This window comes from Notolepis coatsorum, assembly GCF_963971535.1.
Source record: "Notolepis coatsorum genome assembly, chromosome: 19".
NCBI lineage: Eukaryota > Metazoa > Chordata > Actinopteri > Aulopiformes > Paralepididae > Notolepis > Notolepis coatsorum.
This window is the reverse complement of record NC_140183.1, coordinates 6,843,837-6,863,247: the sequence shown is the minus strand read 5'-3', so window position 1 is coordinate 6,863,247 and position 19,411 is coordinate 6,843,837. Positions and strand designations below refer to the sequence as shown.

Sequence of the window (19,411 nt, the reverse complement as noted above, 5' to 3'; positions counted from 1 at the left end):
GCCGCGATTCCGATCCGCGTGAAAATATTCACGGCCATAGAGGAGACCGTGGGACACCTTTTTGCAACCGAATATGTGTCTCGAATTTGCTCCGACGCGGCGCGCAAAATCGTGCAAGGAAAAATCGGACCAAAAATGAACCAATGCTCCAGCAGTATTAAAGGGGAACTATCTTATAAATGGCCTTTTTGAGTGTTTAGCATTGTTTCCTAGCTATGTGAACTTATATTAATATGATCTATGTCTCAAAATTCTCATATTGGCGCATTCTTCCAATTCTCCTCTCACAATATTCACCCTCACTGAACTGAGTCGTTTGAAAATGTGCCTATATGTGATGTCATATAGTCACTGCTGCATTTTAATGTTCAGGCGAACACGACGATGCACAGTGGTTTAGGAGCCCAGGCTCAAAACAGCTCGAAATCTTGAGGTAGAAAAATGCTGTTTTTGAGGACTTGATTAGAAATACAAAACAATGAATAAAAAAAATATATATATTACAGAGGTGTTCCATAGACTCACAGGAATTGTGTAAAAGTGCCCAAATAGTGAAAGAAATAGTAAAATAGTTCCCCTTTAACACTTTCAGCGCCACGCCTGGTTTTCCGTTTTACCGCTTGAATGCCACCATCGGCGCCAATGTTAACGTTAATATCGCCTAATCTATGTTTTAAATTATGGCTATGTGTCTAATCTGCCCATCGCATTATCAAAGACTATTTTCCAGTCAGTGCTGTGAAGGCAGATTGTTTTTTTATCGCGTCGTTGCCGTTTCAGAGCAGTTAGAAAAGCCCCCGTTTTGATATAAAAAACAGCTCATTCTGGAGCATTCTATGAAAATCGTCTTTTAGTGGAATATTCCACAACGTTGATATTCGTCTGCCTTTTTATGAATCGTTTTCAAATAAACGCTAGATGATCAATATTATACGTGCACGCACGCACATTATGGCCGCGCACTGATAATCGCTCCGTTGATTTCCTCACGGACTTTTACAGTGAAACCGAAAGAAGACATTTCACAAAACAGCTTATAACTTCATCAAACTTACTCTGATTATCCTACCACTGATAACATAGAGTCCTTACCTGACATCAGATGGTATCCAACTGGTATATTCCAATTCCTGATCACCATTCGAAAAAATCGATACGTGTATGGATCCAACGCGATACAGTAGAACTCCATGATCCGCGGGGATCTGAGGCTCCAGAATGAACTCTAGTAACCCCGGCTGGATCAGTGAACTGGAAAATGTGGAGTACCGGATTTTTTTCCCCATTCATTTTCATTGAGTCCATTCCAAAATCACTTATGTCATCTGGGAGACGACAGGGGGCGCTTTTTTCCACAGTGATAGCCGGCGCCCCTCGGCTATACTCGGGTAGGCTCGGGTGATGCAAAAATTTTTCAGATCGCAAAAAAATAATAATAATAATAATTCCGAGAAATCTCGTGAGTGGCATGCAACCACCTATAAAAAAACCCGAGAAATCTCGTGAGTGGCACTGAAAGTGTTAATGACCCTGATGTAAACAAGACAAACGTCTTTCTCTGGTCTGCATCCCCTTATAAAATTGTGTGTATTGAGCCGTACTGTAGTCGTGTACATGGTGACTGCTTGACTTAAAAAAATAAAAATAAAAAAATAAAAATATTTAATACATTTTTTTTGGCATCCCCTGTTATTTTACCCACGCGACGCCACAGCCTTTATATAATTATTATAACATTATAATTTACAATATAATTATTCTTATAGTTTTTTTCATTACTTGAAAATGATCCTGCACATTATGGTGTACATAAAAACCTTGGAAAAAAATGTTCGTGCCAAGAGTAAAAGCCTACCAGTTTGTATTCAATGTCTCTTTAAACCAAGATAAGGAAAGTATAATTTAATAAGAGGGTTATGTATTCTTAAAACATGTAAAAAGGTAAGAACTAATGTAAAAGCTAGATGCGTTTCAATTTTGAGAGTTAAATTATGGAATAGCCTTAGTGACGGGTTGAAGTTGTGTACTTCTCAGGGGAGATTTAAAAAAATCCTTAAAGGATCAAATAATTCAGGAGTAGTTTTGAGTAAAACATCAAACATTTGTTTTTTTCTTTCAAAAAATTATATCTTGCAGCATATTTTAAGTTTCTCTTTCTTATATTCAAATATATTTAGTTTTTAAGAATTTGTAAAGGATAGGCAAAAATAAGCAATAACATTTGTGATTTTTCTTTTTTCTTTTCTTTTTGTAAGTCCACACGGGTGTGTTTGATTTGTCTGTAAACAAGGCCAAAAAATAAACTTCATTCATTCATGATACGCACTAAGGATTTGGATAGTCGACTATGATTGGCCGAAATTAGCCGATAGTCGAAAAAGAAATTTTGAAAAAAAATAAAAATCATATATATTTTTTTTTAATCATTCCATTTGGGCTGTGGGGGTGCTTATTAATGTCTGAAGGAGGCGACTGAAGGCTTCTTGTCCTCTGCAAAAGCATGCAATTGGTCCACTGATGGATACATCTTGATATTTGTCTAGTCTAGTGTGTTCATTAGATGGGTGAAATCCTCTTTCAGTGCCTCTGTGCCTGTTTTTTTAGGCAGTTAGCCTCTGGTATGCGCGCCATTAGCGTTAGCCACGCTTCTAGGCCTCTTTTCTTTTGGAAATAATGATTAAAAAATATAAAATAAAATTTAAAATTTTTTTTTTACTAAGAGGTTGGCAGTCGACTACGGCCCATTTCGATCGATTAGTCGACTATTCGACTAATAGGGGTCAGCCCTAATACGCACCAAAACGACCAGCTCAGTCTCTACCAGCTCAGTCTGTTATCAGTCAGGACAGTCTCTCTACCAGCTCAGTCTGTTATCAGTCAGGACAGTCTCTCTACCAGCTCAGTCTATATCAGTCAGGACAGTCTGTCTCTACCAGCTCAGTCTATATCAGTCAGGACAGTCTCTCTACCAGCTCAGTCTATATCAGTCAGGACAGTCTGTCTCTACCAGCTCAGTCTATATCAGTCAGGACAGTCTGTCTCTACCAGCTCAGTCTATATCAGTCAGGACAGTCTCTCTACCAGCTCAGTCTATATCAGTCAGGACAGTCTGTCTCTACCAGCTCAGTCTATATCAGTCAGGACAGTCTCTCTAGCAGCTCAGTCTATATCAGTCAGGACAGTCTCTCTACCAGCTCAGTCTGTATCAGTCAGGACAGTCTCTCTAGCAGCTCAGTCTGTTATCAGTCAGGACAGTCTCTCTACCAGCTCAGTCTATATCAGTCAGGACAGTCTCTCTACCAGCTCAGTCTATATCAGTCAGGACAGTCTCTCTACCAGCTCAGTCTGTTATCAGTCAGGACAGTCTCTCTACCAGCTCAGTCTGTTATCAGTCAGGACAGTCTCTCTACCAGCTCAGTCTATATCAGTCAGGACAGTCTGTCTACCAGCTCAGTCTGTTATCAGTCAGGACAGTCTCTCTACCAGCTCAGTCTGTTATCAGTCAGGACAGTCTGTCTACCAGCTCAGTCTGTATCAGTCAGGACAGTCTCTCTACCAGCTCAGTCTATATCAGTCAGGACAGTCTCTCTACCAGCTCAGTCTATATCAGTCAGGACAGTCTCTCTACCAGCTCAGTCTATATCAGTCAGGACAGTCTCTCTACCAGCTCAGTCTATATCAGTCAGGACAGTCTGTCTCTACCAGCTCAGTCTATATCAGTCAGGACAGTCTCTCTACCAGCTCAGTCTATATCAGTCAGGACAGTCTGTCTCTACCAGCTCAGTCTATATCAGTCAGGACAGTCTGTCTCTACCAGCTCAGTCTATATCAGTCAGGACAGTCTCTCTACCAGCTCAGTCTATATCAGTCAGGACAGTCTGTCTCTACCAGCTCAGTCTATATCAGTCAGGACAGTCTCTCTAGCAGCTCAGTCTATATCAGTCAGGACAGTCTCTCTACCAGCTCAGTCTGTATCAGTCAGGACAGTCTCTCTAGCAGCTCAGTCTGTTATCAGTCAGGACAGTCTCTCTACCAGCTCAGTCTATATCAGTCAGGACAGTCTCTCTACCAGCTCAGTCTATATCAGTCAGGACAGTCTCTCTACCAGCTCAGTCTGTTATCAGTCAGGACAGTCTCTCTACCAGCTCAGTCTGTTATCAGTCAGGACAGTCTCTCTACCAGCTCAGTCTATATCAGTCAGGACAGTCTGTCTACCAGCTCAGTCTGTTATCAGTCAGGACAGTCTCTCTACCAGCTCAGTCTGTTATCAGTCAGGACAGTCTGTCTACCAGCTCAGTCTGTATCAGTCAGGACAGTCTCTCTACCAGCTCAGTCTATATCAGTCAGGACAGTCTCTCTACCAGCTCAGTCTATATCAGTCAGGACAGTCTCTCTACCAGCTCAGTCTATATCAGTCAGGACAGTCTCTCTACCAGCTCAGTCTATATCAGTCAGGACAGTCTGTCTCTACCAGCTCAGTCTATATCAGTCAGGACAGTCTCTCTACCAGCTCAGTCTCAAACATTGCAACAGGAAATAAACTTGGATCCTTTTAAGTCAAGGGTTCCTCCTCTATGACTCCTCCCCTCCTCTATGACTCCTCCCCTCATCTGACCCCTCCCCTTATATATGACTCCTCCCCTCCTCTATGGCCCCTCCCCTCCTTGGCCTTGCAAACACCCTGACATCTTTTAAATCAGCGCTCAAAACCCACCTTTTACCGGAGTATTTATAAGCTCCGACGTCCTCTGTACTGCTATCGATACTCTAGAGAAATTATTATTATTATTATTATAATCTTGCTTTTGACCTCTAATTCTGTTGGCTTTATTTTATTTTTGTATTATTTTTGTTCTGTTTTTTGTTTTGCCATAGTTTTGTTTTGCCATGTAAAGCGCCTTTGAGCACCTGGAAAAGCGCTATATAAAATAGATGTATTGGGTGCTTGCATCTTGGTGTCTTGACGGACACAATTGATTGGAGGATCACGAAAAGGCGGCAACCAACTTGTGTACCATGGGCTGCTGTTCCAACGCACTTGTGTTGGGCTGCTGTTTCACTCGTGTATAAACAAAGCCCACCCATACAGTTATGAAATGCGCTGAACTAGAAAGCGTAACGTTATTATGTTTAGCGTTTTTAACAACCAACTACCAGATTCACTCGTGTAGAAACAAAGCCCATACAGTTATGAAATGCGCTGAACTAGAAAGCGTAACGTTATTATGTTTCGCGTTTTTAACAACCAACTACCAGATTCACTCGTGTATAAACAAAGCCCATACAGTTATGAAATGCGCTGAACTAGATGATGAAGAATCTACTTCACTAAATGTAAATGTCAGTATCCTCGACGCCTGTATGTGTTCAACCAAAAATGATGGGCCACAAACGATGCTTTCTATAAACTTTAAAAGGTTTTATTGACTTGATTCTGCAATTCCACAAATCCATTCTCTTGGTTACATCCATGACAGAAGCAGGAATCTCCTCCTATACCCCCCCCCCCCCCCCCCCCAATTACATAGACAATGAATGGGGCTCCGACTGTAAGAGGCCATAACATGTTTGTGTAGCTCTTACACCCACAAGAGGATTTATTTACACTCGCATTAGCTAGTGACTTAACGCTTTCACTGCCACACTACAGAAGGTTAACCCTTTACTATCACACTACCGACGGGTGATAGTAAAGGGTTAACCTTCTGTAGTGTGATAGTGAAAGGGTGAACCTGCTGTTGTGCGGCAGTGAAAGGGTTAACATCCCAGTGACATCACCGATTGGAGGGTTCACTTGCGTGTTCACAAAATACTGACCGACTTTCCTGAGGCACAGGTAGAACAATTCTTAAAATTGGCGACATTCCCCTTTAAAACACAGACCAGGCAGTCAGCCTCTCCCGTCATGGCTGCCCAAACCACGGACGGTCCTCTATTCCCGCCAAAACGTGTCCATTCAGAGACGGAGATGGATTCTGTAGGTCGAGAAGAGAGTCAACCTGCTCTCCAGCAGATATAACATTACAGCAGGTGTGTGCGCGACCACCAACATGCATAACAACAGAGGTACCAGACTGATCACAGGTCAGTTCTTATGGCTTTGCCTCCTGCTCTCTCTGTGGTTCAGGTCCATCAGTCTGTAAGAGTCCTGGTTCAGGTCCATCAGTCTGTAAGAGTCCTGGTTCAGGTCCATCAGTCTGTAAGAGTCCTGGTTCAGGTCCATCAGTCTGTAAGAGTCCTGGTTCAGGTCCATCAGTCTGTAAGAGTCCTGGTTCAGGTCCATCAGTTTGTAAGACTCCCGTCAGTAATATTCTGCTCCACCAGCGCTCATTGAAGTCCTTCAGACACAGAGCGGTCAGACTCTCTCCGTCCTGGCTGTCCTCCCTCATCCTCTCTGGGACCAGGTCTTCTGACATCACCTGGAGGAGACACACGGACACAGTGGTACTACTCTATGTATTATAGGTACATACTACACACTGTGTATTACAGGCAGTAGGTACTATGAACGATTGCATTTCTAGAGTACCAGTACTACCAAAAGCACACTGTAGTGGAAAGACTGCATGTAGGGATGTCCGATATTATCGGACGATATTGGCATTCAAATGTGATATCGGAAAATATCGGTATCGGTTTAAATTTTTATTTATTTTTTTTACATTTCTATAACCTTTATTTACCCAGGCAAGCAAGTAAGAACAAATTCTGGTTTTATTTATTGTCAAAAGTATGCATAATGTTGTGTTAATTCCACAACAAGAGATATGTAATGTTAATTACCTGAAATTATTCCGTTTTTTGGGGGGGGAAACCCTGCATATATCGGTATCGGTTGATATCGGTATCGGAAATTAAGAGTTGGACAATATCGGTATAGGTAAAAAAGCCAATATCGAGCATCCCTAGCTGCATGCATGTGTACGTGTTTTTATTTACTTATACTTACTTGTACTTATGTTATTGCACATACCGCAGACAGTTTAATCAAATTATATAAATACCAGCTTTTTTATTCTGTCGCTTTTTATTCCTTTATGCTATGGAGCAAACAGAGAGTAAGGTCGCTTTCACATATAGTTTTGGTGGACTCGGTGCGGTTCTGGTGGTGAAGTTGCAACATTGTTGCATTCTTCATTTGGTTCGTCTGCATTCACACAGCAATTTGTCAAGAGCGCACCGAACTTTATGAACAATGTCACGCGGTCGAAAAGGGCGCTCGTCTATTGGACACAATGGAGAGTGGAAATCCCTCCCTTTCAGGAAGTGAAATGCGCGTCAACACAAACTGCGTGAGCGTGATAGTAGCAGAGACGTGGCATTGATCCATCGTTCGATTATAATTCCCATTACCGCCATCCTCTCGCTAAACAACTTGTACACCTCGTTGTTTTTGTGAGTGCCCACATTCCCCACAAGCAGCTGTTTTATTTGGTCTTCTGCCCCCCAAGTCTGTCCACGAGACATGTTTACACAGTGTGCTTGTTTTGCAGTGAATGCGCACCGCGGTAATAATATTAATAATAACAGCTGTGTTTTTTCTTCTTCCTTGTTCTACCCCAAGATGCACAGTAGATAGATAGATAGATAGATGCAGTGTGCTTGTTTTGCAGTGAATGCGCGCAGCGGTAATATTAATAATAATAACAGCTGTGTTTTTTCTTCTTCCTTGTTCTACCCCAAGATGCACAGTAGATAGATAGATAGATATATGCAGTGTGCTTGTTTTGCAGTGAATGCGCGCCGCGGTAATATTAATAATAATAACAGCTGTGTTTTTTTTCTTCCTTGTTCTACCCCAAGATGCACAGTAGATAGATAGATAGATAGATAGATGCAGTGTGCTTGTTTTGCAGTGAATGCCGCCGCCGCGGTAATAATATACCCAACCAAGATGGTTTATCAGGTGACTTCCTACGTTTGGTCCGCGTTTGGTTCGATGAAGCCGAACCGAGACCTACGTTTTCAGGCGGACCAGAGTTTGCGTCTTTGGTCCGCGGACCGAGTTCGACGCGCATTCACACAAACCCGAAAAGCCGGACTATCGAATTCTGGTCCGATAGTCCGGACCAAACAGCCCCTGTGTGAAAGCGACCTAAGAATCCCATTGTACTTGTTGCATATGGCAAATAAAACTTCTTGGTTGTTCCAGTGGGAATCAAACCCCTAACCTTGGTAAATAAAATGGTAAATGGTGCATTTATAATGCGCTTTACAATTTGTTCCTCACATTTTACCCGTTCACTCACACATTCACACGGAGACGGCGGAGCGCAAGGTGCCAACCTGCTCATCGGGAGCAGTTAGGGGGTTAAGTGTCTTGCTCAAGGACACTACGACACGCTGTCCAACACGGAACCTCCAGATTACCAGACGACTGCTCTACCTCCCAAGCCACTGTCGCTCCTTGGTAGTGTCATTCTGAGATGAAAGGATTTCAGGGCACACACCCAGGTCAGGTGGTATTCCAAGGCAGGCGAGTCATTTACATAAACACCCCTTTATAGTATGAGATTAACCCTTTCACTACCACACTACATAAGGTTAACCCTTTCACTACCACACTACAGAAGGTTACCCTTTCACTACCACACTACATAAGGTTAACCCTTTCACTACCACACTGCATAAGGTTAACCCTTTCACTACCACACTACAGAAGGTTAACCCTTTCACTACCACACTACATAGGTTAACCCTTTCACTACCACACTACATAAGGTTAACCCTTTCACTACCACACTACACGGTTAACCTTCTGTAGTGTGGTAGTGAACGGGTTAAACCCTTCATGTAGAGCAGTGGTCCTCAAACCTTAATATTCGTAATATTCTCTGACTGCTCTGAATATCTCGTCTCTTACTGCAACCCAAAGCTCTTATACGACACTTTTCAACCATTAACACTGAAAGTTAATTGAAGTCTAGGTTCAAGTTCAATTCCTACCACTGGTGTCATTATTTATCTTCTCTACTCCAGCTGTATTACTTATTCTATTTGATAAATTTCTACTGGGACTAAATGTATTACAGCAGCTTTATTACTTATTCTATTTGATCCATTTCTACTGGGACTACAAATCCCCCTAAATCATATATAAGGTATATGATATATGTTAACACTTTGAGCGCCACGCCTGGTTTTCCTTTTTACCGGCTGAATGCCACCATCGGCGCCAATGTTAACGTTAATATCGCCTAATCTATGTTTTAAATTATGGCTATGTGTCTAATCTGCCCATCGCATTATCAAAGACTATTTTCCAGTCAGTGCTGTCAAGGCAGATTGTTTTTTTATCCCGTCGTTTCCGTTTCAGAGCAGGTAGAAAAGCCCCCGTTTTGATATAAAAAACAGCTCATTCTGGAGCATTCTATGAAAATCGTCTTTTAGTGGAATATTCCACAACGTTGATATTCGTCTGCCTTTTTATGAATCGTTTTCAAATAAACGCTAGATGATCAATATTATACGTGCACGCAAGCACATTACGGCCGCGCGCGGATAATCGCCTCGTTGATTTCCTCTCAGACTTTTACAGTGAAACCGAAAGAAGACATTTCACAAAACAGCCTATATCTTCATTAAACTTACTCTGATTATCCTAACACTGATAACATAGAGTCCTTACCTGACATCAGATGGTATCCAACTGGTATATTCCAATTCCTGATCACCATTCGAAAAAATCGATACGTGTATGGATCCAACGCGATACTGTAGAACTCCATGATCAGCGGGGATCTGAGGTTCCAGAATGAACTGTGGTAACCCCGGCTGGATCAGTGGACTGGAAAATGTGGAGTACCGGATTTTTTTCCCCATTCATTTTCATTGAGTCCATTCCAAAATCACTTATGTCATCTGGGAGACGACAGGGGGCGCTTTTTTCCACAGTGATCGCCGGCGCCGCTCGGCTATACTCGGGTAGGCTCGGGTGATGCAATAATTTTTCAGATAGCAAAAAAAATAAAAAATAAAAGATTCCGAGAAATCTCGTGAGTGGCTTTCAACGTCACTATTAAAAACCCGAGATATCTCGTGAGTGGCACTCAAAGTGTTAAGGTATATGATATATGATATATTTGATATACCGGTAACTGGCCACCATATCAGTTGCAATGCATTACTGAGCAAAAGCTGACCTATTTACCAAATTATGACCACTTAATAATAATTTCATACAGGCTAAAACACTGAGTAAAAATAATGTTTGGACAGCCCATGCATTTGTAGCTATAAAGTCAATACAAATTATTTTGAGTGTGAATGTGAGACACTTACCAACTTTATAGATAATTAGGTTTGAAAATGGCTCATCTGAAAACTTAAAAAACTTGACTGATATGGTTCTTCATCTGGAGGATCCATCTCAAGCCCTGTGAGTTCACACCAAGGTTTCAACCTTGTTACACAGTGACAAACACATACACAAAAACACATGCACACATAGACGACAACAACAACAACACACAACGAGTGAATCCTGACCTCAGTCAGAATCTGCAACGTGTTCTCTTTGGGATTTAGCCGCTGCAACGCCTCGTCTGTCCTCTGGAGGGCGCTGTCGCTGCGCTGAAGAACAAAGGATGACTGCTGCTGCCTGAGGGTTCTCAATAGCAACCTGGAGAGAGAAAACACACACACACACACACACACACACACACACACACACACACACACACACACACACACACACACACACACACACATACATTGAATATTAAATTAATATTCCTCCCAGTCATCTGTGCAGGTTTTCATCAGGCAACATTAAAGGATGTCTATGTTTTTCAAGGTGTTAATGTAAAATATTGGTGGGTATATAATGTCAAATATTGGTGGATGACAGCATCTACTCAGTCATCACAGAGAAGGAGGATAACAGAGAGAGAGTGTGTGTTAGGAGCTGACTAACCCCAGCAGATGAGGCTGTGCTGTTATCATCAACAGCTGATAGACACAGCGTTTGTTTGGGGTAAGTTAATATCAACATCACCGCTGCCATAGTGATTTGGGTCAAAAGACAGCGTGTCACATAGCAACGAGAAGAGGGGCCGGGCCTGTCGTTGCTATGGCGAGAATATTATAATGAGAGTTTCCTTCCGGGGAAGTTAGATTCAGATACGACACCCAGACGAGAAGAAGCTTGATCAGAGACTTTTGGATAACAGCTAGGCCGCGACGACCACCGAGCGGGGTAACAGGAGATCATTAGAATAATGAATTTAGTTTCTTCCAAAGACTTTTCAAGGACAATACAGAACTGGTTTACATCTGATGACGAGGCTATGTTTATGAAAATAAACATGATGATCTGAGGAAAGAGATCACGTGCAGTGTTGTTTCTTCCGATTATGGATGTACTAATAGGGGTTGCAAGAAAAACACAACGCACAACAGAGTCACGAAGGAGATGATGAGATGAGATTGGCTGATTGCCAAGAATCCAACAACATGGAGAAGCTCTACTCTGGTTGAGACGTCACAGTGAAACCTGGAGGAAGAATTAATTACAGCAATTCTGAACATACAGCCATTCTGAACGGCACCGATTCAAGCTCTTCTGACCCAAATGAACCTGTACGCTGCAGTTTAGTCTAGTGGTCATATAGCAATGTGCTGCTTATAGTTAATTGTGCAAATGAGAGAATAGGTAGAGTTGTAACAATAAATGACATGAGCTGACATTATGAGTTTATCATTTGACATTATGAGTTTGACAATGGGAATAGTTAGGAGCTGAAACACGACCAATCATTATTTCCGCCTTCCAGGTGTTGGCTCGCCTGTTCGCTGTATGTTCGCTGTATGTTAGCTGTATGTCGCCGGGTGTTGGCTCGCCTGTTCGCTGTATGTTCGCTGTATGTTAGCTGTATGTCGCCGGGTGTTGGCTCGCCTGTTCGCTGTATGTTAGCTGTATGTCGTCAGGTGTTAACTGTATGTTCACTTCAACTTCAAATTACTTTATTTTCCTTTCGGAACTTCATTTGTGCAGTGGTTGAAAGACAAACATACAGTCACAATACATAGACACTCACCACTATATATAAAAAAAATAGTTAAAACTACAATAAAAAGACCACTATATAAAAAAAACACCAACTACATTAAAACTACAGTACCTAAAGCATGATATATTAAAAACCATGTGGAGCAGTTCTATATGTATATAAATAATAACTAATAGTAGTACAGGTACATAGTATATGTCCATCAGGTGGAAGGGGGAGTCTATTTTAAGTAGTCCAAAGTCCTTGGGGGGGAGGGGGGGGGGGGGGGGGGGCAGTCCGGCTCGCTCGCTGTATGTTAGCTGTATGTCGCCGGGCATTGGCTCGCTCGCTCGCTGTATGTTAGCTGTATGTTGCCGGGCGTTGGCTCGCTCATTAGGAATGGCAGAAAGTCGCCTCTTGTTTCACGTGTTGCTCTGTGAAGGTCGTACCTCGTCCTGATGAAACACACAGAGGCCTTGAGCCACAGTTCATCCCTCCCCTCCGTCTCCTCCTCCTCTCTCTCTCCCGCCTCCTCCTCCTGTCCGTCATTCTGCCCCACTGTCACGTTTCCTCGCTGTACGACGCAGGATTCTGAAGCTGTTGACAAAAAATAAATAAAACGACAGCAAAAACAAATATTTTAGACTTTAAAACATTTGTCCGACGGAAACGACAGCTGTGATTGGAGGATCGAGGAAAGAAGGCAGGGTTTGAGATGGGTCAATTGTTAACGGAGAAAAAATGGGAGTTCTGGGAGCCTGGCTTATGAAAACGTATTTCTATTATTGCGGCTCATTTTGTGTCCCACCCTGTAGTCTATGAAACACGGCTGTCATGATTATCTGGAGCTGTTCCGATTATCATGTTTTGGGCTTCAAAGCTTCAGTAGTAATGATCAGAGGAATCGAAGCGTCAGTCTTCCCACGCGTGAAGTAGAGCTAGTAGGCCTCCCTGTTAACGTGAAGTAGAGCTAGTAGGCTACATGTAAACGTGAAGTAGACTAGTAGGCCTCCCTGTAAACGTGAAGTAGAGCTAGTAGGCCTCCCTGTAAACGTGAAGTAGAGCTAGTAGGCCTCCCTGTAAACATGAAGTAGAGCTAGTAGGCTACATGTAAACGTGAAGTAGAGCTAGTAGGCCGACCTGTAAGCGTGAAGTAGAGCTAGTAGGCTACCTGTAAACGTGAAGTAGAGCTAGTAGGCCTCCCTGTAAACGTGAAGTAGAGCTAGTAGGCCTCCCTGTAAACGTGAAGTAGAGCTAGTAGGCCTCCCTGTAAACGTGAAGTAGAGCTAGTAGGCCTCCCTGTAAACATGAAGTAGAGCTAGTAGGCTACATGTAAACGTGAAGTAGAGCTAGTAGGCCGACCTGTAAGCGTGAAGTAGAGCTAGTAGGCCTCCCTGTAAACGTGAAGTAGAGCTAGTAGGCCTCCCTGTAAACGTGAAGTAGAGCTAGTAGACCTCCCTATAAACATGAAGTAGAGCTAGTAGGCCTCCCTGTAAACGTGAAGTAGAGCTAGTAGGCCTCCCTGTAAACATGAAGTAGAGCTAGTAGGCCGACCTGTAAACATGAAGTAGAGCTAGTAGGCCTCCCTGTAAACGTGAAGTAGAGCTAGTAGGCCTCCCTGTAAACGTGAAGTAGAGCTAGTAGGCCTCCCTGTAAACATGAAGTAGAGCTAGTAGGCTACATGTAAACGTGAAGTAGAGCTAGTAGGCCGACCTGTAAGCGTGAAGTAGAGCTAGTAGGCTACCTGTAAACGTGAAGTAGAGCTAGTAGGCCTCCCTGTAAACGTGAAGTAGAGCTAGTAGGCCTCCCTGTAAACATGAAGTAGAGCTAGTAGGCTACATGTAAACGTGAAGTAGAGCTAGTAGGCCGACCTGTAAGCGTGAAGTAGAGCTAGTAGGCTACCTGTAAACGTGAAGTAGAGCTAGTAGGCCTCCCTGTAAACGTGAAGTAGAGCTAGTAGGCCTCCCTGTAAACGTGAAGTAGAGCTAGTAGGCCTCCCTGTAAACGTGAAGTAGAGCTAGTAGGCCTCCCTGTAAACATGAAGTAGAGCTAGTAGGCTACATGTAAACGTGAAGTAGAGCTAGTAGGCCGACCTGTAAGCGTGAAGTAGAGCTAGTAGGCCTCCCTGTAAACGTGAAGTAGAGCTAGTAGGCCTCCCTGTAAACGTGAAGTAGAGCTAGTAGACCTCCCTATAAACATGAAGTAGAGCTAGTAGGCCTCCCTGTAAACGTGAAGTAGAGCTAGTAGGCCTCCCTGTAAACATGAAGTAGAGCTAGTAGGCCTCCCTGTAAACGTGAAGTAGAGCTAGTAGGCCTCCCTCTAAACGTGAAGTAGAGCTAGTAGGCCTCCCTGTAAACGTGAAGTAGAGCTAGTAGGCCTCCCTGTAAACGTGAAGTAGAGCTAGTAGGCCTCCCTGTAAACGTGAAGTAGAGCTAGTAGGCCTCCCTGTAAACGTGAAGTAGAGCTAGTAGGCCGACCTGTAAACGTGAAGTAGAGCTAGTAGGCTACATGTAAACGTGAAGTAGAGCTAGTAGGCCGACCTGTAAACGTGAAGTAGAGCTAGTAGGCCTCCCTGTAAACGTGAAGTAGAGCTAGTAGGCCTCCCTGTAAACGTGAAGTAGAGCTAGTAGGCCTCCCTGTAAACGTGAAGTAGAGCTAGTAGGCCTCCCTGTAAACGTGAAGTAGAGCTAGTAGGCCGACCTGTAAACGTGAAGTAGAGCTAGTAGGCCTCCCTGTAAACGTGAAGTAGAGCTAGTAGGCTACATGTAAACGTGAAGTAGAGCTAGTAGGCCTCCCTGTAAACGTGAAGTAGAGCTAGTAGGCCTCCCTGTAAACGTGAAGTAGAGCTAGTAGGCCTCCCTGTAAACGTGAAGTAGAGCTAGTAGGCCTCCCTGTAAACGTGAAGTAGAGCTAGTAGGCCTCCCTGTAAACGTGAAGTAGAGCTAGTAGGCCGACCTGTAAACATGAAGTAGAGCTAGTAGGCCGACCTGTAAACGTGAAGTAGAGCTAGTAGGCCTCCCTGTAAACGTGAAGTAGAGCTAGTAGGCCTCCCTGTAAACGTGAAGTAGAGCTAGTAGGCCTCCCTGTAAACGTGAAGTAGAGCTAGTAGGCCTCCCTGTAAACGTGAAGTAGAGCTAGTAGGCCTCCCTGTAAACGTGAAGTAGAGCTAGTAGGCCTCCCTGTAAACGTGAAGTGGAGCTAGTAGGCCTCCCTGTAAACGTGAAGTAGAGCTAGTAGGCCTCCCTGTAAACGTGAAGTAGAGCTAGTAGGCCTCCCTGTAAACATGAAGTAGAGCTAGTAGGCCTCCCTGTAAACGTGAAGTAGAGCTAGTAGACCTCCCTGTAAACGTGAAGTAGAGCTAGTAGGCCGACCTGTAAACGTGAAGTAGAGCTAGTAGGCCTCCCTGTAAACGTGAAGTACAGCTAGTAGGCCTCCCTGTAAACGTGAAGTAGAGCTAGTAGGCCTCCCTGTAAACGTGAAGTAGAGCTAGTAGGCCTCCCTGTAAACGTGAAGTAGAGCTAGTAGGCCTCCCTGTAAACGTGAAGTAGAGCTAGTAGGCCTCCCTGTAAACGTGAAGTAGAGCTAGTAGGCCTCCCTGTAAACGTGAAGTAGAGCTAGTAGGCTACATGTAAACGTGAAGTAGAGCTAGTAGGCCTCCCTGTAAACGTGAAGTAGAGCTAGTAGGCCTCTCTGTAAACGTGAAGTAGAGCTAGTAGGCTACATGTAAACGTGAAGTAGAGCTAGTAGGCTACATGTAAACGTGAAGTAGAGCTAGTAGGCCTCCCTGTAAACGTGAAGTAGAGCTAGTAGGCCTCCCTGTAAACGTGAAGTAGAGCTAGTAGGCCTCCCTGTAAACGTGAAGTAGAGCTAGTAGGCCTCCCTGTAAACGTGAAGTAGAGCTAGTAGGCCTCCCTGTAAACGTGAAGTAGAGCTAGTAGGCCTCCCTGTAAACGTGAAGTAGAGCTAGTAGGCCTCCCTGTAAACGTGAAGTAGAGCTAGTAGGCCTCCCTGTAAACGAGAGCCACGGGAGGTTCTCGTGACTAAATGTTCTCATCTGAGAAGAACTGGTTTTCAAATGTAATTTCTTATGCTGATGTGGTCTAATCTTTGGAGAGGTCAAAAGAGAAAGATTTGGCTTCAGAGCATTTGGGTCAGCAGGTCACCTGATCCCAGGTCTCTCAGAACCAACAAGTAGCTACCAGACTAGGGCTGGGCGATTAATCTATTTACTCGATTAATTCGAATTCATGATTTAGGACGATTGATTTTCACAACAAAAAAACTAGATATATTTTTTTCAAGAGTCACCTTTTAGTTTACAAAAAGTGATGTCAAGTCAAGTCAAGAGTTTTATTTGTCACGGCATACAAGTATACAGTGAAATGCGGGGGGTCTTGCCCGCAACGATTGTGCATAATATAATAATACAATAGTAGAATCCAATAGGATGCGAACGACATTTGTGCAATAATACAAGTAATCAAAGTAGGGCATATCGGTATATGTACATGAGTTTTTTTTTTTAAACTTTATTTTTTAGCGTTTATCGCTTTTCTGGTCAAGCATGACCGACAGTTGTAGGGTGAAACGGGAGAGAGAGCAGGGGGAGACATTCGGCAAATGACGGCGAGTCCGGGAATCGAACTCGGAGTCAACCAGATCCGTGACGCAGCACGGAGTCCCGCGACGCAGCGCGGTAACATGGTGTGCTACTGGAGCACCCCTGTACATGAGTTTTTACAAGCGCATGGTAAGACATGCTAGGTCCTGTGATAGTGCAATACACTGTTAGCTACGGATGAGGCACTGGGTCTTTATGTACACTGCTATACAATGCTATATTATACAATCTCAAGTTATACTATAATTTTTTTTTTAAAGTGACCTTTCATTTTGTAAAGTGACCATAAGTGTGAGCGTGTGCAGCATGAGTGTGTGTGTTCATGTTAAAGTGGCTGCTAGTGTGTGAGCGTGTACAGTGTGTGTGTTGTGTGTGTGCTCATGTGTGCTTGTGTGTGGAGAGTTCAGTGTTCAAGGCTCTGATGGCCTGGGGGAAGAAGCTGAGCCGAAGTCTCTCTGTCCTAGTTGCTGGTGTTCGCAGGCGTTTGCCTGACCGCAGCAGCTTGAACAGGCTGTTGTTGGGGTGGTGGGGGTCTTTCATTATTCTGCAGGCTCTGGATTTGCACCTCTTGTTATATAGGACCTGCAGGGGTGGTAGTGCAATACCCGTAGTACGCTCGGCTGAGCGTACCACTCTCTGTAGGGCCTTCTTGTCCTGTGCCGTGCTGTTTCCATACCAGGCAGTGATGTTTCCAGTCAAGATGCTCTCTACAGCTCCGGAGTAGAAGGACTGGAGTATCTTCCCCGATACTCTGAACTTCCTTAACTGTCTCAAGTGGTAGAGGCGCTGCTTCGCCTTTTTTACGACTGAGTCTATGTGTGTTGTCCATGTCAGATCCTCTGAGATGTGGACCCCCAGGTACTTGAAGCTGCTCACCCTGTCCACGGTAGCCCCGTTTATCCTCAGTGGTGTGTGTGTCCCCTGCTGTTTTCTCCTAAAATCTACGATCAGCTCCTTGGTTTTACCAATGTTCAGGAGCAGGCTGTTGTCCTGGCACCAGCGTTCCAGTACCTCAACCTCCTCCCGGTAGGCCTTCTCGTCGTTGCCAGAGATCAGCCCCACCACCACTGTGTCATCCGCAAACTTCACTATGGAGTTGGAGCTGAACTTGGCCACACAGTCATGTGTGTATAGTGAATACAGCAGGGGGCTCAGGACACAGCCCTGGGGGGACCCGATACTCAGGGTGGTGGTGTTGGAGGTCTGACCCCCCACCCTGACCGCCTGGGGCCTTTCACTCAGAAAGTCCAGTATCCAGGCGCTCAGAGCAGAGCTCAGACCCAGCTCGTTTGGTGAAAGTTAGATTTGCACTTTATTAATCCCAATAGGGACATTCATCTTTGTTTGATCAAGAGTAACCTTTTATACATATATTATTATTATTATTATTATTATTATTATTATTATTATTATTATTATTATTATTATTATTTGTAACCCTCAAGGCACCTTAGTCGCAGAACTGGACAAAAAGCATTTTTTTCTCTCATGTTTGTGGATAGCGTTGGCTAGATTTTATGTATACGCCAAAAAAGTTGCTCAGTATCACATCTTGGACTCGCATTACAATAATCCATGTTTGTTTTTAAAAAACAATCACTATTAAGTGAACAACAAGTGTCACACCTTTCACCCTAGTCGCAGAACTGGACAGGTTGACTCCCATGTTAAACACATATTTTGAATATACAGCCTGTACAGTTTAAAATTAGAATCATTCATAAGTAACATGATAAATGCTTGGTTGAGGCCTTCAAGATGGAAGGTTGTGCATCTTTATTTTTTTCAGATGATGGCATTTGGGTCAGCAGGTCACCTGATCCCAGGTCTGTCTGAACAACAAGTAGCTACCAGACTACACACTTTGGGTCAGCAGGTCACCTGATCCCAGGTCTGTCTGAACAACAAGCAGCTACCAGACTACACCCTTTGGGTCAGCAGGTCACCTGATCCCAGGTCTGTCTGAACAACAAGGAGCTACCAGACTACACACTTTGGGTCAGCAGGTCACCTGATCCCAGGTCTGTCTGAACAACAAGGAGCTACCAGACTACACACTTTGGGTCAGCAGGTCACCTGATCCCAGGTCTGTCTGAACAACAAGTAGCTAACAGACTAGGGATGGGCATTTTAAAGAAAAATCCAGATAGATTGATTGCATGATATACTCGAGTAATCATGGATTAATAAAATTATTTATTAATTTTTATTAAAACTTAATTTTGTTCATTCACGTATATGTTTAATGAAACCAACAAACAGTTATAATCTTACACATACATGTGAAACAAATATGTAAAAAAAAAAGAAGAAAAATACATTTTTATATTTTGTTTTCATAAAAATTATTAATAATTTAAGATCCGAGGGCGGCTACGTGGCGTAGTGGGCAAGGCGCTCGCCACGAATGACGGAGACGCTGGGCTTGCCTGTTCGAGCCCAGCGCTCCACATTGCTTTCAGTTTAGCTGGCCGTCCGTACTAATACACATTGGCCGTATTAGGGGGTGGGAAACTGATGGGTGGGGATCGGGCGTTGTGGACAGCGACTCCTACAGGTCGGTTGGTGCGCCTGCGCAGTAGAATCAGGAAGTGTCTGGGGCAGCGTGAGCCTCCCACGCGTTACTCCTCGCCACTGAGAGATCGAGCTGCGCAGGTGAAAAGATGCGACTGCTGTTACCTCAAGTACCGGAGGGGACTTGTGCTATGTATGACTTAGTCCACATTGCAGCCGGCTTGTGGGAGGCAAGAAACAGCGTTCGTGACAGGGGAGGGTTGAATTGGATGATACGAAATTGGGA

At 43.8% G+C, this 19,411-nt stretch overlaps 1 protein-coding gene across 1 annotated transcript in view; it reads right to left on the bottom strand.

Moving 5' to 3' along the window:
- Positions 1-5,748: 5,748 nt before the first annotated feature.
- The window catches only part of cUnh8orf76 (chromosome Un C8orf76 homolog), a 29,866-nt gene continuing 16,203 nt past the window's right edge, over positions 5,749-19,411 (bottom strand). The window contains exons 6-8 of the mRNA XM_084336147.1: positions 12,440-12,587; positions 10,489-10,621; positions 5,749-6,419 (exon numbers count right to left, since the gene is read on the bottom strand). Of these exons, the coding sequence (XP_084192273.1) occupies positions 6,093-6,419; positions 10,489-10,621; positions 12,440-12,587 (608 nt within the window). The 3' untranslated portion in view covers positions 5,749-6,092. The remainder of the gene's footprint in view (positions 6,420-10,488; positions 10,622-12,439; positions 12,588-19,411) is intronic.